Source organism: Calypte anna, chromosome 1 (genome assembly GCF_003957555.1).
Source record: "Calypte anna isolate BGI_N300 chromosome 1, bCalAnn1_v1.p, whole genome shotgun sequence".
Lineage (NCBI taxonomy): Eukaryota > Metazoa > Chordata > Aves > Apodiformes > Trochilidae > Calypte > Calypte anna.
This window is the reverse complement of record NC_044244.1, coordinates 178,286,917-178,308,626: the sequence shown is the minus strand read 5'-3', so window position 1 is coordinate 178,308,626 and position 21,710 is coordinate 178,286,917. Positions and strand designations below refer to the sequence as shown.

The window sequence follows — 21,710 nt, the reverse complement described above, 5'->3', positions numbered from 1 at the left end:
CTAGAAGCTGATGTGTTGTTACAATGTGTGTTTTAAGTGCCCACAGTGTATTATAGCATTGGCATTTAGTATAAATGCATAAAATCTTCCAGATTCAAAAATTGCATTTGTCCATTAGTATGCTTCAAAGGAACTAAATTACTACTCTTTCCTATAGAATTCACTGGGTGTTATGTGTCACTAGGTTGATTTTAATTTCTTTAAAAATCTGATTTAAAAACAAGTTCAAAAAATAACACTGCTGTGACCTGGGGGAGGAGGCAGGGAATGATGCCACAAATTGAAAATGCCAAGTCTCCTAAATGTAATAATTTGCTGTCTAAGTGCTTTGATAGCTGTGTATTTTGCTAAATTCTCCTTCCATTTAGTAGAACATCGAGGGGAGGAGAGACAAAGAAAACTAGCTGGAATGTCAAAGTTTAGCTCCATGTTACCTTTCTCTTAATTTCTACTACTTTTAAGTAACCTGTAACAAACCCTCTGCAGTTATTTCCTTGGTTGATGTTCTGGTAGGTAATAAAGATTTAACATTTTTTGCCTTACCTGGCTACCAGAGCTCCTGTCTGTTTATTGCTGTTAATGAATGAGCAACTGCTCAGGGCTTGGAGTTACTCAGTGTTCATCTAGGTGAGTTGTTCGAAGCTAAGATGCTGTACAGTACAAATTAATTTCCAGCTAGTAAAACAGAAAAGCTGTGCTGAATGCATTGAGGGAATTTTTAGTACTGCTGAGGCTGAACCACTCCAGCAGAAGTGTGACAGTGATACTGACTCAGGGTGTGTTGCACTTACTATTGATGGTAATTGAATTCTCAGGGGTAGATTTAAAAAAACCCAAAACATAACACCCCATGTGTTTTGTTAGTAAGCTTATCTTTTAATTATCAGGATTTCTGTTTTCTTTAGGGAGTAAGAACCATAAACAATTAACAGATTCCTTGGAGTTTTCTGTAGAAGAGATGCTGCATTTACAGTTCCCTGTGGTAGTTGTAAGCCCGTGGAGTCTGTTCCCCTCAGATGTTTAACTCTACTAAAAGTTTATGTTGCCTTGTTTATAATGACAAAACTGTTCCTAAATGGTGACCAGCTGATTTTGAATTTTAAATCTTTTTAAATATGTAATGTAAATTTAGTATTATGACCAATGATTTTAAGGCTTTGTTACTTTATTTTGAGGTTTTTATTACTCAATTGAATTTTAAACAGTTCTAGTGATCTGAAAAAAGGGTATAGTGTAACATTGTGCCAATACATTTCTACAAAATGTATGATATATGAGGTGAAATAACAGTAGAACTGTTTTTTTTTTAAACTGGTTCCTTGTAATAGGCCTCCTCTCTATCTATATGTAGGATATTTTCTCTCCTTTGCTGGACAGATTTGTGCTTAAAGTATCCTAAATAGAGTAGAAATACCAGGCATTTTAATACTGAAGCTTTGTGATGTGCTCACATTCAGCAGGCATCTGTTCCTACTCACTTTGATTTTTCTTTTTTCTTTCTTTTTTTTTTTTTTTTTTCTTTTCTTTTTTTTTCCTTTTCTTTCTTTTTTTCCCTTCTTTTTCTTTTTTTTCATCTTTTTTAAATTTTTTTCTTTTTTTTTCTTTTTTCTCTTTTTCTTTCTTCTTTTTTCCCTTCTTTTTTCTTTTCCTTTTTCCTTTTTCCTTTGTCCTTTGTCCTTTGTCCTTTGTCCTTTGTCCTTTGTCCTTTGTCCTTTGTCCTTTGTCCTTTGTCCTTTGTCCTTTGTCCTCTTTCTTTGTCCTTTTTCCTTTTTCCGTTTTTTCCTTTTTCCGTTTTTTCCTTTTTCCGTTTTTTTCCTTTTTCCGTTTTTTTCCTTTTTCCGTTTTTTTCCTTTTTCCTTTTTTTCTTCCTTTTTCCTTTTTTTCTTCCTTTTTCCTTTTTTTCTTCCTTTTTCCTTTTTTTCTTCCTTTTTCTTTTTTCTTTTTCTTTTTTTTTTTCTTTATTTCTTTTTTTTCCTTTTTTTTCTTTTTTTTCCTTTTTTTTTCTTTTTTTCAGTAGACTTAATGCTTCCTGGTGCCATTGTACTCCCAAATTTAGTAGAACTATAAAAAATAAATAACTTTGGAAATAGCATTATAATAATAATTAATTCTCTTGAAGATGACATTTTTTGTTTTGGTTCATTCAAGCTGTAAGAACAAAATTAGTTTTATTCTTGTTGTTAGTTCACTGGAAGTGGTGTTGCAGCTACCCATTTTTTCAGGCTTATGCCTCTGATGTTAATGTTGTCTCTCTGCACAGTAGACAGTTTTACACCAGGTTATATAGTTTGCCTGTAAATACAATGAACATTGTTACTTCCAGCAGCTGTGTTATATACCAAGTGAATTCTCTTAACTCTTATTGCTTCTACAACTGCCTGTGACTGGTAGGGATTATTACAGTGTTGAAAAGGAAAGACTATTTAAGTGCAGAAATGTATGAATATATTAGTATGAAAATAAGTTTGCAGATGGACCAGCTTTTCTAAGCCTGCTGGTAAGTGGAAGATTTACTGTAATTACTGAGCATCTTATCCCCAGGCAGCAGACAGAGTGGACAGGTTCCTGCAACAGAACCTTCCTGTTAGATTGAATTTGCTTGAATTATTGGGTCTTATTTTGCCCTTAATATACAAACTGCTAAGTGGTCAATGCAGTTGCTTAATTAGCTGTAGAAGATGCTGATAAACAGGTTGTTTTTTTTTTTTCCTTAGGAAATTGCCCTTATCCAAAGCCACACAGAGGCTCCTTGGCAGGAGTTACGATGTAAACAGCCTATGGGGAGAGTATTTTTTGAAGTTGTGTAAAATAAACCTGGTCACTCTGTTTGGACTTCTGTGTTGCCAGCCTCTGTGTAGAACAGATATTGGAGAGGGTTAGGAACTTTTCATCAGTTTGGATCTTAGCTGTGTATGCACAGTTTGGGAGATTAAAGTCTTAGAAGTCTGGTTATTTTTTCAGGTTCTGGAGGAGAGCAATAATGTGTTGCTAAAATGGGCTTGGTCCCTACATAGTAATTGCTTTTCCTTCTTCTTACCATTCTTATATTTCCTCTAAATTGCTTGGATAGGTTGAGGCCAGGCCAGGCCATTTGCTCTTGGTTCCTTTCATGCAGCACCTGAGCAGAGCAAGGCTGGGCGTGGGATCTCTGGATCTCTGTTCTTAAGGTGCCTTTTAATGGGATTAAGATTAATTTTCTGAGACTTTTTTTCATCCATTGTTTTGAGGAAACCAAGTGGTATGTTCTTAAAAACCACCCTGTCAAATTCTAGCACTAAAGCAATAATTATAAAGGAGCTGATGTACACAACTGAGTATTTTCTTCCCCTTTTGTTCTAGGAAACAGTTGAAATATTTTTTTCTAAAACTTTCCTGAGAAAGTCTGCTGTTTGGTATGGAACATTTTAGCCCAGACTTAATTTATCAAATTTCTACTAAATTAAAAATCATCATGCCATCTTAAATGTGAGGCAGGCTTCTTTGTTCAGTGCTACCAGAAATGTTTGTAATAATACCAGCTTTATGGTAGTACTTGTTTCGCTGAGTTCTCCTTCAAGTACCTTGAAATCTAAGCAGATAAGGAACTGGGCAATGAGAATAACCTTAAATCCAAACTATTTTTCCCCATATTCTAGCTGTGGTAATGCCTGTAACAGTAGCAGTTGTGTGATAGCACTTGTCATGAAAAAGGATCTCTCCAAACACCTCAAACTAAGTCAAGAAGCACATAAAGCAACAAGAATAACCTCTAGTTCCATTAGTTTTGCTTCATATTTGTATCCAGTAATGCCCATGAGCCATTGCTAACTAAGGCATAGAAAGGAAAAAAAGATTTTTAGCTGAGAGAATGACCCTGTATCTCTTTCTGCTACCATCTTAGGAAATCTCTATGCTGGAAAGCAGGCTGGGGTTCTGCTCAGTAGCTGCTCATGGAGTGGTCCACTTAGTGGTCCCCCACCCACCATAAATTTGTGCAATTGAGATCAGTTTTGCTTTTGTCCCCTGCAATATTGTCATCATGAGTCATGCAGTTAACTACATGCTCAATACCATAATGGTTTCTTGCCTTAGGGCTTCATGCAATAGGGGATTCTTGTTGCATATTCCCACCTTGTTTTGGCCAAGTATGAATCTGTGCTCAGCATTGTCTCTTTCTCTTCCAGGTAGTGAAGTTTTAGGGTTTTATTATATGGAAGCTTTTTAATAACTTCTGTTGTTATCCTCTCAGTCTTTTTTTTTTTTTTTTTTTTTTTTCCTGTTTGTGACAGCTCCTGTACTTTTTCCCCTCTTTTATCTTGCTGAATCCATGTAATTGCCTACTTACTGAAATCTGCTCTCACTCACTATTTCATTCTTCCTTCTCAGTAACTGTGTTCAGATTTTGTCCATTAATCTCTCACTTATTCTCTCCTCTCTATTTTGAAAGGTTATTGCTAACAGTCTGTTGTCTTTGAACCCCATGAGAAATCTCTTGGGCAGGACCTGGTAATTTGAGGGATTAAATAGTTAGTGATGAATAGGGAGAAGAGTGCGTCTCAGGTAGGAATACAGCAATTCAAAGCCATGCAAATTTTTCTTAAAAGCTGGTGGAAACAGTGCAAATGTTTCAGATGTTTAACTGCAGTTTTGTTTTATTTGCCCTTCGGATGTTTAAGTTGCAGCTTTTTCAGGGTGTCTCTTCACAGCTCTGAAAGTTAGAGTCATTAAAAATTAATAAGGATTCTATGTAACCTGGAGATTTAAGACTATAGGAGTGCTCCAGTACTGTTAAATTACTGGAGGCAATACTGTTAAATGCCATGTCCCCCAGGAGTGCTGTGAATGCCAGCCCACAAGTGTGAAGGACAAGCACTCCATCTCTTCCAAGTCTGAGTTCTGAATCTGAAGATGGGCAAGAATTCAATGTCATCTTTTGCTTCAGTATCTATCTATCTTCTTCATTTTGCTTTTGGTAGCTGGAGTTACTTAGCAGTAAATAATAGTAAGGGAAGGGGGGTGATGTTGGTTTTAAGTATTATAAATGTTTAAAGCTAAACGAACATTTTTCAGGATTCTTCAGGTTGCACAGATATCTTATGATATTTTGTTAATTCTGGTAGTTTTGTTAGTTTGGAAGGAACAAAATTTTAACACATTTCTTTGGGACCTAAAGGAAAGAAAATAGAAGGTGTCACTGTGATGTTGTTTCTGGGCTTCTCAAGATTTCATTAAAAGATGGTCAAGACTTCAGTGTCCCAGAGTAATACATCTGTGGGAACTGTAGCCCTAGGTGGGCTTATTTCTAATATGTACTGAATGTTTCCTTTGTTTTCTTAACAAGAGAAGGAAAGAATTGAAAGAATGTTGATAGTTGCAGGTTTTTTGAAAAACAGACAAACAAAAAAACCCCACCAAAACAAAACAACAAAAAACAAGTTTTATAAAATATCTCTATTTATGTGTTAAGAGTAATTTTATATTGTAGCTTTATCAAGCTTATGGTTTAGTTGGGTATCCAGACATAAAACTAGTAAAGAATCAAAAGAAAAGAAGATGCAGAATTTATATTAATTAGAAACTGTCCTCTGAATGGTGATGAAGAGCTCCCTTTGAATTCATGGTGCAATTTTTTAAAAAAATCTTCTTTTCTTCTTTCACAGGAAAGATGATAAAGATTATGCTTTAAAGCAAATAGAAGGTACTGGAATTTCTATGTCTGCATGCAGAGAAATAGCAGTAAGTAACCTTAGTTCTTTTTACTAGCAAACAAACTTATTAAAATATTGGTTGGAGTGCATGCTGGGTTTTGCTTAATCATGTTATTCTACTATGGGTGTTGGTTTTTTTACCATGGAGATGTAAAATAAGTACAAATGTCATGGAGGACGCTGTGCACCTGTTATGTTTGCTGTCTGAAAAAGACAGTGCTTTTAAGGTACAAATTACTGCCTGCCTCAGGGCAGATTAAGCTTAAATGAGGCAGTTTAAAAACATTATTAGAGTCAGTGTCCTAAATTACATACTTGATCTGACTTTTCCATTAGTACTTCAGTTATTTTCTTAAAGAGATTAGTTCTTACTGGCTCATAATGATTAAAACATGTTAGATTCTGTTTAAGTGAAGACTTAAGACTAAACTGGCACTGTTGTTGCCTCGGAGGCTTTGAATTTTATTCAAACCATCTCATAGTTTATTCAAGTTTAGATTTGTATATTCCATGTTCTTAGAACCTGATGAATAATGCAGTCTAGATATGGTTTGTGACAAGCTTGGAAAGAAATACTGGTAAAGCCAGTGTTCTGAAGTTCTATCTTGTATCTTCTCATGTTATACTGCTGCTGGAGTTTATTTTTCTTGAAATGTTTCAACTGAATTGCTTACTAAAGGAAATGCACATAATTTACGTGTGTGAGGGGGGAAATGGAATAGTTTATTTTCAGTATGTATTCCTCAGGAGTGTAAAATTAGACCTACCCCGGTTTAATATTTATTAATTGAAGCAAGGCTTTGAGGTACATGGCTTCCCTACTTGGTTGACTTTCATCTGGCTTTGGGTTTTCAAACATGTTAGTCCTTGAACTGAGAGAAGTGAAAAACATGAAGTGTAAAGAATATTATTCTGGAGAAGCTCTTCTTGTCCACTGGTGGAAGCTGAGCCTCTCTGCCACTGTAGACATCCACACTAAACTAAAGGATCTGGAAACATAGTCTAAAATTTTGCTTATTTCAACCATTTTGGTAGAAAACTTCCAAATACTGTGAATCCTTCAGGCTGAATGCTTTTGGCAAGTGTCAGTTTAATTTCAGAAGGATTTGGAGAATTTTTGTCTTTTTTGCAGTGATTTACTCAAAGAATTTTGAAGAGGTTGTTCTGCTTGAATTTGGCCGGAGAAGCATGGTCAGTGTTCCAGAGGTGTCTCTGCTCTGGCTATGACCCTAATTCAATTTCTCTCTGTTAAAAGAGAATCACTAACTTGGCTGACAGTCATGAAGGATTTGGCCTAATTTCAAGGCTTTGACAAGTGTTGTGTCGTCAGTCCTTGGGTGGCTGGATCCCCATTAGTGGTGGAAGAGGAGCAATAAGCAAAGAGGCTTTCTCATTGCTCTGACCCTTTGGGGAGAACAGCAGTAGGATGCAGGACCCATGGGGGACAGGACTAGTGGGGAAGGAGGGGAATGAACTGAAGATGCCAAGCATGCCAAGAGAGCAGGTATTGAGATCAAAGAGGAGTGGAGTCCTAAAGTAGGCTTGGGGGTTGAAAGAGTGACCTGAAGCAGCATTTCTTGAGCTGTTGTTAACTTTGCTTCTGGTAATGCTTCCAGGCTTGCAACTGCTGATACTGTGGTTGAATTTTCCTGCAGTTGAATGAGTAATTCATCCTGGACTTCTGGGGTTTGAATCTCTTTTCCTTACTGTTCTTTTGATGTTGCTGTTTGGAATTAACAGAATTCTTTCACCAAAATGTGTTGTTTATTTTAATTCTGTTAAGTATATCTTCCCCTCCCCCATCCCTTTCTATCATTATTGTAAAAGGAAAAAAGGAACCTCATATGGAGGTGGATAAAATGGAGGGTAATATGCATACTACTTATATTGATTATGTGAGTATGTGTGAAAACTCTACAGAATTATCAGGAGTGTTGTACCATGAAATGTCATCTGTACATCTAACAAATAAAATTGTTTGTTGTCGTACTTAAAAAGTCAAATTTGAATGCCAGACATTGCTACAACATGTTCTGGACTAGCTCAGTTAATGCATTTTATGAACATGGTGGTATTAAGAGAAACCAGGTGTATGCAGTTCAGTTTCTCTGGAGAGTTGGAAGTTTTTATATTTTAATCTGTGAGTATCTGGAAGGAATGCAGAGTGATATATATCCCAGTGAAATCCTCCCTTGTTTTTACAACTCTACAATGGCTTTTGTCTTTTTTATGATGATTCAGTTTGGGACTAAAAAAAAAATGCTCATTGTTTACTCCTCTAAGATGTCTATTAGATGCAGATACTTGAGCTGAAGGAACAGTGTCACATCTTCAGAAAAACAGAACAATTTTGAAATACATCAATTAGCCAAAGGAAAGGCTTGAACTAGGTCAGAGACTTGAGTTGAAACTGCTGACTCAGCTATGGTCTGAGTTCAACCTGTGTATGTATATGAAGGACCTATGTTCCAGTACTCTCTGTAGCATGAGAACTTAGAACTAATGTTAAAGAACCTAGCTAGGCTTTTATTCTCTATTCAAATAAACATGATTTTTTTCAATTATTTTATGTAAATGATCTGTTTAGCTGGTAACATTAACAGTTACTGTGCTAATCAGTATTTTTAATATGAAGATAGTCGTTGGGCTATATTATTTCTTGTCTTTCCCCCATTCATCCATTATGGTAAGCATTTATGAATCCTGCCTCTCACAGAACTAAACATTATCTAAACGTTTGGCTGCTGCTTCTCTGCAGCAATGTGTACTGACTGGGATTATGGGGGTCTTTTCTGTGATCTGCACTTTCACTTCTGAGGGTTTAAGCAGGCACTGAAACTGCCCATCATACCAAAAGATGGATTTGTATTAGATGGGAGAGGAGAGGAATAGAATAGATGTGTGTAAAATTATACAAAAACATACAAGCCCAAACACTGAATTCCTCCTCTTCTGATTTAATCACAAGGAAGAAAGTCCTTAAATCCTATCTACCTGAAATAGTGCAGCAAATGCTATTTCACAGTTAGCAAAGCAGGAAAATTCCTCAGGGTTGTAGGAAGCTGGAGTAGTTAACCAGACTTTAAACAGAGCTTCAGGATTTTGAATTGGGCTTATTCCTATACAGAAGGCTTGGGTTTTAAACTAATAATTTTTTTGACATTTTGAGAGTTGACTAGTGTTTTTCATTCAGTTTTAGGTTTGCCATTGCTTTACTTGCTTGTGCTTCCTTTGTTGCTTGGGTTGTTGTTTTTTTGGGGGGGTTTTTTTGCTTTCTTAGTGGCTGTTTTGTTCTTTGTTTTGTTTGTTTTTTATTTATTTTTTTTTTGCAGGACTTCCCCATGGTTTTGGGGTTTTTGGTTGACAGAAGTATCCCTGAAAATCCTGTTTGTATATAAAGAAAAAAAGCGCACACTTTTATATGGTAACATTAGTTTTTGACTTTGCTCTGAAGTGCCAGGTGTGGTGGTGGATGCTCCCTGTGATGGAATGCTGAATGGGATAAATCAGCACTAGAGTGGATGATGGTTTTACCCTTGCTCTCTCCTGGTTGTGTGGTGTCCTTCAAGCACCATGGCCAGCTTGTACAAGTTAGAACAACCTTGGGCTGGGACAGAAAACAGTATCTGTCTTCTCTGATCATTTCCTCTGCTAAGGGAAGTATTTGGTCATTCCTAGGATTTTTTTGGTTCCTATTATAATTAATTCAGGCTGTCATCACCAAAGGTGATGTCCTCTGTCTTGCATCAAGTGATAGCAGGGAAATGGGGAATGTAGGATGGGGAATTTCATCAAAGGATGAGCAGTGGTTAGTTTTGGTTTTTTTTCATTATGTGAACAAGCTGAGCTGAACCATCCTTTGGTTATGCTGTTGCTTAATGTGGTTCACAGGAAGTGGAAGGAACCTGCAGGAGTGGTTTGGGTATAACACAGGCTTGTACCCTGATTTTCACATATCTGAGCTTCAGCTGTAATAAGGGGAGTATTGATTTTTGTCTCCCAGGAAGGAGGCTCTGGGCCCAGCATAGGAATCCCTCCTTTAGGAACCTGGCTGGGTTTGCAGGGAGGAGATGCATGATACCTGAGCAGTGTGAGAATAGGCAGAGACAGCTGGTTATGACTGCTGCTTTCACATGCAAGGGAAAGCACTGCAGCAGTCCTGCTCACATCTGTATTTCTCTCTCACCTGGGTTTTCAACTTCTGGGCTGGAAGGTGGCAGAGGGGTAGAGGCAGAGGTGTAGAGCAGCAGCCCATCCGTGTTCAGCTGAGAAGGAAGCTGCCATTGTCTTGTGGTCTTCACCTCGCTGAAGAAGGCTTCTTTAGTGGTCCCTCTTGTGCACTGGGGCTTCCATGTCCAGGGTGAGAAGATGATGCTGTTACATGATTGTTAGGTCTCTTTCCACTCTCCCAGTGGAGGGGATGGAAGAAGACCTTAGGGTCTCATTCAGAGATGGTCTGAGGGTCACTGTGGTCTCTGAGACAATATACAGCAGCTGAAGGACCCTCTGAGACAGAAGCTGAAACTAGGTGACTCCTGGATTCACCCTCTTCAATATCTTCCCCTGGTAAGGAACAAAGAACGATTCCAGTGGGCTTTCTGGAAGAGAACCCATATCAGCTATGCAGTAAGGAACAGTATTTGGGTGCAGGTTCTTCAGGTTAATGGGGCCTGTCATGTCCCTTCCACATTAACAGTGAAAGCAGTTTTCTGCAAGACCAAATGCATAAATCATTTAGAAAGTACAGCACTCTTGTCAGGAGACAAGTAATGGTTTCTTAGAAGCCCTTCCATATAGTGCAAGGTGGCAAGGAAGAGGAAGGCAAGTGTTTGATTTGACCTTCTTTGGCAAGTCTAATGACTCCCAAATGCTTTAATTTAATAGTAGTATAGTATGTAAAATGTAAATTGTGATGGATAAGTACTTTATTGAGCAATGTTACAGGACTACAAATGGTATTCTTGAGAGATTTTGTATAAAGGGACAGTAGTATTATTTTTGGTACTGTGAAAGTGGGACAAAGATTGTTAAAAATTTGAACCCTTGGGACTCAGTGTTGTCTGTGAACAAACAATCTTGACATCCAGTGTCTGTCTCATCTGAATTCTTCATCCATCTCCTTACTTTCAGAGAACCTTTAATAACACCTCTTCTAATACTTTGAATGTGCTTAGACATAAGTGATGCTAGTAATTATTGACTTGTATATGTGATCACGTAAGACTCATTTGTATTGGAAACCATAGGAGGTAAAGCCAGAAATGTGCTTTTTTTCTTTTTACATTTTGTACTGTCAGACTTCTTTTTGCAACACTTAAGACTTGAAAAATGAAAACAAAAGAGTAAAATATAGCAACAGTTTTGCACAGTTGTTTGTCTGAAGAACTGGAGCTTCAAATATATATTGTCAGCTTCATAATAAATTCATAGAGGGAGCAGTATTTTAACTTCTTGTGTTACATTCCCTTTGTCAGCTTTCATTTGAACAATTTTCAGAAGAAAATAGCATGTACTTGCAGCAGGTATTTTGTTCTTTTTTAATTCTGTGGTATATCTGACTCAATGAGAAAATGTAAAATTATATTTACATTGAAACAAAGAGATCTTATTCTGCTAAACCAACTTGGGATTGAAAAACGTTATGATAAAATTTAGGTTTTAGTTTAAGTAACAAATTTAAGGTTCTTGAGTGGAGCTCCAGTTTTGATCAGAGACTAAAAATGGTGATTTCAAATTTTTGTTAGAAATTTGTGAGTATAGAATTGGATGACTCCCCTGGAGTTTACATATTCTGCTCCTGCAGCCAAGCAAAGTGCTCTTTGAAAATTTTTGCAAACTGCAAGTTAAACTTGTAGGAAGGAGGAAATCTCTGAAGGCGTTTTCTGAGTCTCATTCTAATAATGACACTACATAAACATTATTCAGCCTTTAAGCCAAAATTAATCATGGCTAGTTCATACTCATTTGTACTTACAATAATATTGTCTGTTAGTTAGAATAGTTCTTCTCTCCCACTTTCATTTTAAAAAGAGAGAGAAACAGACTGTTTCTTTCTCTGGCTTTGTTTTGGTAACTTATAAGGATTTGGGCTTAGCTATCCCATTTCCAGTTCTGCTGTAGGCTCACCCTTCCCCTGGGTGTAGGCTTGGCCTTTTTTGCCTTGTTGGAGTTGGGAGTTCATCTTCCTTGAATAGGCTAGAACTGCATATAGCAAGCAGGTAATGTCTCAATACTGCCTGTACTCATCTCTTGTAGCAGGTTCCACAGCATCTTAACCTCTTACAGGATGACTAAATCTTTGTCAATTGTCTTCTGGTCTGAAAATCAGATTTTTTCCATCAATATACTTTCTGTTCCAGGTCTCTATTTGCCTATTTTCCATCCTAAAGCCACGGCAGGCCTATTAAGATAGGATTTGGTTTTAATTTTAATTCTGAATTTATACCATCAAACTAGCAAGATGACACTGTATAGTGATTTTTGCTTAAGTGTTTTTCTTGACATTGCATAGTACTCGTAGAAGGGCAGTGAGAGTAAGGAGTTGCCTTTTTAAAAATGCTGAATCTCCTGAGACAGGACATCAGAGAAACTTCTCCTGGGCCAGGTCACCTGGCTGTTTGCTCTAGGAAATGAGTCGTTTGCTTATAAAAGTAAGCATGGTAGTATTGCAACATTAAGCAGGTTGCATTCCCTGTGGATCACAACTAGTGGTAAGCACCAAGAATAGGGGTGGAATGACATTGTCAGTAAAGCTAGAAATCCTCACTTACACAGAGTGAAGTATATTGAATGCACTCATTCAGTGCATCATCTTGGATTAAGAGAAGTATCTGCAGTGGTAGAGAGCTTTATGGGAAATGTGGGAATATCACCAGAGAAAGAAGATCAAGCTCACCAAGAGTTGTGCTGAGTTCAGATCATATTTGATGTGAAAAGTAACTATTAGTGTCTTTGTGCAAGAAAAGATTTCCCTTAGTCATGCAGCAGTTTGCCAGGCTGCCTTAATGCCGCTGTTGATTATTTAGTAATGTCCTGTCTTATTCAACCTTGTCCTTGTTCGTGAAGCAATTTAACAATTTTATGCATTGTGAGGATTGATTTACTGTCCCCCAGCTGCCTCATGACTGTGGAGTGATAATCTCTGCATATGAAGAGGGAAATGAAGGAACCTTAGTGTGAGTCCTGACATGCATATAGAGATGCTGCTTCCCTTGCTGTGTCTTGTACCCTATTTTTGAAAGCAGAGGCAAGACTAGGCTCGGGCAACATGGGGCTGTAAGACTTAAAACGGACTGGGTGTATCAGCATCTTCATTGGTTGCTGATCTGTATTTCTTTCGAGGTTGAATTGTGTCTTCCTTCCTTATAAAGGGGACCCAGACCAACTTCTGGCTATTGAAAAACACTCTTGAATCATTGTGTGATACGGAAATAAAAAGGGTCGTGACTTTCTGAGACCCAGCTAGTTTTGGTCTACTTTCTTTTTTTTGTTTTATGAAACTGAACTAAGGTGGAGTGAATGAACTAGATATCAGAGTCACTAGGCCAAAAAGTGGTATTTATCATCAGCAGACATCATACTGATGTCCATACTGTGTTTTTTGTACTCTGTTTTGTCTCCAGTGAACTCTGTCAGCTTCTGGACACAAGGCAAGTCATCTGCCAGGAAAGGCATGTAGCATATGAGGTAGAGAGGCCTGATTCATGGAGAATAAAGTTGCTGGAAATGCTGTTTACAGCCCATGTGATATGTTATCATCTGCATGAGCTCTTTCTATCCTTCAGACAGCGTTTGCATTTGTTGCTTTGCATTATCAGTCTCCTGGAGCATTTCAGCCTTTCCTAGGCAGTGATTCAGTGATCATCTGTCACCACTGCAGCAATCATTTCCTTATTCTGATGGCTTTGCTGATGTATATTAGCCATTCCCTGGGGTGCTTGTGGCTGTCTAGCTTTTGACTAAGCCCATCAGTTTTTTTAGGCAAACCTAAACAATATGTAGGTAATCGCTGTTCATCACAAAAGGCAAAACCCAGAAATAATGATAAACTGAGGACACAGGTGCACAAATGGTAAGAGCAGCTATCAGTGACAGTAACAAAGGTTAGAACTCTTGAAACCTTGGTGATGGGCCACCAAAGGAACGTCTTGGGTGTGTCCTTGAAGAGAGTCATCCAGGGCTTTGTAACAGATGAGAAGGAAACCAGATTGCAGTGGATCTTATAGGAAGATAGAATTTTTACTGGGTTTGAGAGATCTTGCTGGAACTCTGCAAAAATTCCAGTGGATTTTTAAAGGGAGGATAAAAAGCAAGAAAAGGAGTGATCAAGGTGGACTAGGGAGGAAAAAGCATAGGAAAGTGGAGAGGGACTAGGGGGCAGTTTTCATGTAAGAAGGCTACAGGGCAGTGTGCTTGTCTGGCCAAGCCTATAGTCACTACAGTCCCTCCTGAATCTTCCAAACTGTTCTCTGTGTGAGTGCAACTGTGGCCTGCTAAAAAACTTCAGTCTGGGATAGGTGGTGTAAACAGGATGAGGTGTGCAGGAGTCAGATGCTGGGAACATTACAGGTCTGCAGAAACTGGGTACAGGAGAGACTTGGTTCAGGAGATGAACACTCACAGCTCTCCCTGGTTGGTAGCTCCTGTGTGTCTGTTAGTCAGAGAGACCAGGGAATGTGTCTTTAAGAATGTGAACTTTAAGTCTAATTAGCTTGAGTGGAGAAAGTGATTCAGGCCAGTTGTATTCAGTTTTTACATAGGTACTGTTGGTGCTTGTTTGGATGCCTGAAAAGAAGATGCTGTTCTCCTGCCTCTTGATACTGCCAGGGCTGGCTGTGAGTGTGCCTGTGGGAAATGCACACTCAATTGCTTCTACCTTGCTGCTGGCTGGATTTGGAAATGGAAGAGCATCATCATCTGGCAGATGGGAGGAATGCTGTGAATCTTCAAGTCTGCAGGATTGACTACCCTTAGCACAGAAAGGAGAATTATGTCTGTGTTGCTCTGCTATACAGACAGGGAACACTTGTGCTGCCTTTCTCAGTTTCTCTTTGTGTCATGCTCAGTGCCAGCTTTTGTGATGGGTTCTCTGTGTGTTCTCCAAGACGAATCACATTTGATGTGAAGAGATTGGATTTTTAGAGTGGGCTATAGCTGCAACCTGAGAAATGAGTAGGGAGGACTTAAAATGGAACAGGAAGAATGAAGGGGAAAGCCATATTAATTATTTTCTAGAGTTCTGACTATTGTCTGCCTCTTCCATCAAGGAATGATCTGTTGTGTCTGGTACAGGTATGTCATCAGGACACAAGAAGTCTGACAACATTTTGGTATGGTCACTTAGTTGCTGGATTGTCCTGCAATCTTCTGCCTACAGTTAATTTGTCAGAATGTTTAGCATAGATTTAAGCTGTGCATTTACACTGATTCAACAATAAGTCTTTCACTATAAGGACTGCTTCAGTGTATCCTTAAACCCTGTAGACACATTGGCTTTTAAGAGGCTGACTCCCATCGATGGTCTGGTGCTGTACTGCATCTGGTGGAATGCAGCTAAGCCTTAAACCAAAACGCCATGGCAGGTGTGTGGTGCTGTGTTTTGGTTTTACAAGGAGCAGTGTTGATAACTCACCCCTGTTTTGGCTTTTCTGAGTGTTGAGGCTTTTTTTCTTTCCCACCTTGCCCCTCCCTTTGTGGAGGTGACCCTTGCTCAGAGACTGTTTGAGCTGCTTGTGGGAAGTGGTGAGTGACTGCATTTCATCACTTGTGGTGGTGCTTGTATGTGGGGTTTTTGTTGTTGTGGGTTTGCTTTTTTTTTTCTTCACATATTCTTTCTTCACATATTAAACTGTCTTATCCTCACCCACAAATTTTCATGCTTGTTTTGGTCCTCCTGTCCCATCTGACTGATGGGGTGAGCCAAGTGGCTGTGTGGTGCTTAGCTGATGTCTGGGGTCAATCATATCTCTTCCTGTAGTTGTTAAAATAAACCTGCAAATAAGCATATCTTGGTTTTCGCCATACTTAGGCTTTCACCATACTTAGTCTTAGGCTTTGTAGGGATTATAGGTGTTTACAGAATTCCACACTACTTCTAGCAGATCCTGACTAAACTTCCACTAGGTGATGTTTTTATAAATAACATGCTAAAACTATGTAGTTCTGCACTGCTTTGTAATATCGCATTGTCTCCTCTACCCTAAGTCTCCCTGCTTGACCTCATACTTGAGATAAAAGCTCTATAGGATACAGATCCTCTTACTCAAGAAATGCCACACTGAAGAAGACTGAGTAGGGTTGGGAGTCTGTCTCAAATGAAATGGTAAATAAGGAAACAAATATGTAGATACCTACTCCCATTTTACTATCTTAGTAGCAGCTGAAATGTTATCACATGTGACAAAGGTATCAAAGAAAGGAATTAATTTTCTTGTGTTTCCTTTATTATGTAGTGGGGACATTGTATTTTCTTGACAACAGATTTGGTCTTGGAACTAAATTTTAATTTTCTGTTCTATATTCAAATAATGGTTCAAATTGTCCTTGGCTTTAAAAAAAAACATCGAACCATTTCTTTTATTAAAATGGCACCATTTCTGACTGACTGAGCTTGCAAGAATTGGCTTAGTCTTTAGTCTTGCTTGCCAATAGTTTGCTTAGGTAAAGTTTTGTTTCTTAACAATTATGTGAGTACTGTGTAATGGTAATGTGCCCAGGACAGCTCAAACAGACTGATGCTGTCTGCATTCAGATTTTATGCTGGTTTCCTTTTGGTGGTAGTTAAAGCTATAGTTTCTAAAGCAGCTGAACTGCTTTAATAGCTTTTTGCTTTTGAAAGAAGTTCTTACTCTATCTATGCCCCCCCGCTAGTGCTGGGTCTGCTGTTAGTGCCATGAGTCATTTCAGCTCAGAGACTCAGCAGAAAATTATTGCCTTTGTGTGTGGGGGTTAGTTTTCTCTACAACTGGGAGCAGTTTTGCAGATGGCTTCCTTGAGTGCCTTAACTGGTGTAATAGATGTTACGTGGGAGGGAGCTGGACCTTCTTCTGTAGGTGGCAGTGACCTTGCAGATCAGCTGGCTCTGTCTTGAAAACCACATCTTCATTTAGCTGACTGCACTGACAGGCTCCAAGTGAGTCATCCTATTCAGCCTTGAATGATAGCAACCAAAATTCAGTGTTTGCAGGTAATTGGGAGTCTGGAGAAAATTGGACACTCCAAATGGCTCTATCAAAGTTTACAGCCTATGGGAAAGGGCAGGTGCCATAACTGGCTGTTTGCAAGATGTTCTTGATCCTGGATAATAGTGAGGTTTACGGGCTTCAACTTTCAGAAAATGATTGTGAAGAGAATGACCTATGATGGTTAGGACCTGCTTTCAGCTTTAATTTCAAACTGATGACTGGTCATCCATTAAAAAAAGCTGTGCTGTTTTTCATGACTTGAAGTTCTCAGCTTTTTTTGTTTGTATTGTAGAGTATGTTGCAAAGACTATTAAAGTATTTATATTTCCAGCCCATTCACAGCTCTGGATGTGTAGATATAACCGTTGTGGATTTTCTTTATTTTGCAGTTGCTGCGAGAGCTCAAGCATCCAAATGTCATTTCTCTGCAAAAAGTGTTTCTTTCTCATGCTGACAGGAAAGTGTGGCTTCTCTTTGACTACGCTGAGCATGACCTCTGGGTAAGGTGAATTGCTTGTAGGCATCAGGCTTAGAATGTTACTTGCAGAAAAGCAGCAAGGTCAGGGAAAATGCATGAAAACAGTATAGCTTTTTGCCTTATGTGTTGAGAAAATTTTCAGTACTAAAGGAACAGCAGTGGAAAATGTTTGGTAAGCATGCTACACAGTTAATCTGTGACCTCTTTAAAGAGATAAAAATCTGTATTCTCTTTTCATAGCTAGAAATGTAGTTAAATAAATGCAGCACTAATCCTGCATTACAGCTAAAGTAGGGTGCATGAAAATGTAATTGATAATGCAGGTGGATTCCTTTTGAAAAATTACAAACTTATTTGCTGAATTTGCGGTTTGGAGTTTTAGTTATATTGCATGTCATCCATGAATACATAAAGAGTAATGGCACTGTTTATAGTTGAAATTTAGTTTATGCGTTCCAGTGGGAAGAGCTTTTTACTTATCTGCTGAAAATTCATATATTTGGGAGGAAGGCTGCTCATTCCTAATTACAAAATACAGCTTTAAAATCTAAACACATTGGAGGCAAAATAAATCTATTTTAAGATAGATTTTCATCTTAATATTTGAATGCTTAACATTCGTTTGGAATACTCAATTAAAGTAACATTGAAAAGAATCCAAAATTCCATGCAACTTTGACTTCCCTGAAAAAAGGTCTGTGTGCCTCGTATTAAATCTGACGTACGTTTTGAGCATTGCTCTCAATGGAACAAGCATTCGAATACTAACCTAAAAAACTACTAAGAAAATTGATATCAAAGGGTACAACAGAGGCAAGTTGGAAGGAGACGGAAATTTTGATGTATGTGTTTATGTAAGACTTGTGGAGTACAACTCATGAGTTGGTTTATCCTCTGCATGCAGTTTAGGCAGACAGCACGAACCAAACTTAATTTCTTTTGAAAACGGTGTTCTTTGTATTTGGGAAGAATTCAGTAGTATTTGCCTAAGAGTTAGTGTATTAATTTTCCTTCAGCTAAGCTGAACCAGATGCTGTCTCCCACTTAATACTGATTATCAGAACTTTTGAGATTTTGTTACCAGATAAAATCAGAGAAAAGCTATCAAACAGTTGAAAGGTTGAGACATTCGAAAGGCTGATGTACAGAACCAAATAAGTAAAACCTTGAGGAAATGGAGTAAAGGGTCTGTCTTAACATGAAGAAAAACCAAGCACATTCTTTGTCACTGCTCCCCCATATTTATATTATACTAAGCTACAGAAGTTTTAGGAATGTTTGAGGTTTGTTTTTTTTAATTTCAAAATGGCCTGCAAGGTTTTGTATTTGGATGATTGCAACTAATAGTGATGTGTCCTTGTTTGTGTTCACACATTTCTGCATTGCTTCATCCTTAACCAAAATCCCTGCAGGAGCACTTCTGTTAACAAAACACTGGCTTGTATGTAAGTAATTTAGTAACGACCCTTAATTTTGACCTTTATATTTACGTGCAAGTACCTGTATACACTCCAGAACTCCCCAGCTATAACAGCATCTGGTTTATCAATGTATCAGGAGGCAAGAGGCTTAACTGCAGTGGAAGGGATGAATCTGTGTCCCCAGATAACCAGCTATGGACCAAGTCCTGAAATGCTGAACATGTCTAGCACAGCAGGTCTCAAACAAGTCTGGGAAAAGGAACAGGAACACAAAGGTCCAGGGAGAGACATTTGTCTTTACCTCCCTGAAGATTCACTTCTCTTTGGCCACTGCATGAAAAATAATGTTTGCTTGGGAGTCAGTGCAGAGTGGGAGGTGAGAGGAGGTAAAACTTGTGGCTCATGCTGAGGGATGCTTGTACATCTGGTGCTTGGATGACTGGGCAGGAACTGTCACCTTTTCATCAATGTTTCTCTTCTTCATTCAGCTCCATTTTTACCTTTGGTAGAGCAGGAATATACCTTTTTCTCCCAAGAAAGCCAAGCTCAGTGCCTGAAGCAAAAGAGGGCCAGCTGTATGGAGCTGGGCTGCAGCAAGAGGGGAAAAGCAATTTGCTGAAGGGTTTTGACTAGATGGGCACATAATTGGCACCTGCAACATGAAAAGCTAGGAAGGCAGGATGAACATAAAATAGAAGTTTGGTGCCAGGTGTTGGGTGGACAAGATTAGGACCATTTAGATCACACAAGTGTAAGCCATTACAGATAAGAATGGTGAAGGCATGAAAGTTTTAGAAATTACCTCTCTCAAAAGGAGTCAAACATGGAAATAGTTACCATGACCACTGCACACCTTAAGCTGTTGAAGTTAGTGGCACCTGGGACTCCAGCACAAAGACAAGATGTCCTTTTGGCCTCCTCATTGTTGGTAGACATCACTGCCTGTGTATACACTTAGAATTGTTATGGGGTTTTTCTGTTTCTGGCCTGGTAACTGACTTTCAGATGGACAGATTTATAGCTTTGCTCTCTCAACAGCTTCTGTTTTGAATACTGTTCTTTAAGAGTATAGTAAATAAAGAACAAATAAGTCTGGGCTTCTAATTTAAATATTTAAAACTTCCAATACAGTTTGAAAGAATTGTCTGGCATTAAGTATTGAATATTACAAGGTTATAAGTACTGTAAGAGAAGACCTATAAGAAAAATAATATAGGATTTAAGTAGTACATTTTGAATTCCATAATGTGATATACAAGATTATCACAAAAAAGAAACACCAAACAAAAATAACCTGAGAACTTCCAAGATCAGTGATCTTCAAGGGAATATGCTTTTATATTTTTAAAGGGTTTGTATTCCTCATATGTCTGAGGCTCACCTGCTTGACAGGCTTAAGCCACAGCAACAACCGTTTCAATTTTTGTGATGTTTCCTTGGACCGGTCATCATTCTACCTCATAATATTAATTTTCTGAGTACTGAAGATACATGTTTGTTGTTTTGGAAATTGAAAGATTGAAATAACCTAAGAAGTCTGTATAGGAAATTGCTATCAATCTTTTTGTGTAATGTTGTAGATCAAACATCACATTTTAAATTTTCTGTTTCTTTTTCCTCTTTACAGCATATAATCAAGTTTCACAGGGCTTCTAAAGCAAACAAGAAACCAGTTCAGTTACCTCGGGGAATGGTGAAGTCACTGTTGTATCAGATCCTAGATGGTATTCACTACCTGCATGCTAACTGGGTGTTACACAGGGATTTGGTAAGTGGATCTGCAATGGGTTCACCAGTGGGATGATGATTGAGGGCAAGGATTGTTTTTATATACAAATTGCTGGGAAACAAAACATCTGCACTAAGAGCATGTACTAATAAATACAAACTTTTATGTGGCAGTCAGCCTTGATTAATAGAGTGAATTTTAAAAGCCGGCTACGATACCATATGCTCATGACAGTAAAGTATATCAAATGGATGTTTTCCTTTTTTGGCTTTCTAAATAAACTATCTTTAAATGTGTTCATTTAAATAGCAGGCATGCTGAGGTACAGAAAATGCCTCTGATACCATCACTGTAGGCAAGATAAATAACTAAATGCAGCACGTGTGTAGGTGGGAAAGAGGATGATTGGCTGTACTAACTGCTGAAAAAAAACCCAACTCACTAAAATTACCAGTTTTACTTATGAAGGTGACTTTTGAAGGCCACTGTCTTCTAATATTTATCATCTATCAGAAATATAGCCATACCAACTTTTGAAAACTTCTTCAACTAAAACTAATGTTTATCCAAGCTACACTATAAGAAAAACTTTTTGAACCTGAATGTTTTGTAGCCAGAAAATTCTATGAAATATTTTAAATTGGTGAATCTCACCAATTCTTATGTCTTTGCCTTTAAATATGCCTGTAACTGGGTGGGCTACTTCTGTTGTCTTAAAATTGGGTAGTTTTCCAGACCCAGTTGTCTGTAGGTCTTGTTCTTTCAAATAAATAGAAAAATCCCACAATTGAAGTATGGTACTATCTACATATGATGCTTGTAATTACTGAAATTTCATTAGTGCATGAGAGTATCATTAGTCTGACCTTTCATTCCCATGGGTCAGTGTCACCACTGCTATTCTATGCTTGGTGCAGTAACTCTGACTCCAGAGTCACTTTTTCTTTCAAATAGCTTCAACAGTGTTCCTGGAAATGTAGTCAAGAAGTAGTTATTTGTCTTCTATTTTCATGGCCAATAAATGCTTTTACAGAGTGCCAGTCTCTGTATAAACTGATGGGAAAAGATATGTCTTTGATAAATGGTGTTTGCAGAACTGAAATACAAGGGAGCTTTGCTTTATTAAAATTATTGTATAGGAATTGTTTCTAATTTGCTCCTGGTTTTAAAAATGGAACAAAAGCCACAGCACTGAGGGAGAAAGTCAAGAAG

At 38.1% G+C, this 21,710-nt stretch overlaps 1 protein-coding gene across 4 annotated transcripts in view; it reads left to right on the top strand.

Moving 5' to 3' along the window:
* The window catches only part of CDK8 (cyclin dependent kinase 8), a 71,424-nt gene that overhangs the window by 17,276 nt on the left and 32,438 nt on the right, over positions 1 to 21,710 (top strand). For 3 of the 4 annotated variants that reach the window (XM_030468986.1, XM_030468985.1, XM_030468983.1), the window contains exons 2-4: positions 5,640 to 5,715; positions 17,260 to 17,370; positions 20,397 to 20,537. In XM_030468986.1, coding sequence (XP_030324846.1) covers positions 5,640 to 5,715; positions 17,260 to 17,370; positions 20,397 to 20,537 — 328 coding nt within the window. Of the gene's footprint in view, positions 1 to 5,639; positions 5,716 to 17,259; positions 17,371 to 20,396; positions 20,538 to 21,710 lie in introns of those variants that run through there. The other variant, XM_030468988.1, reaches the window with a different exon arrangement.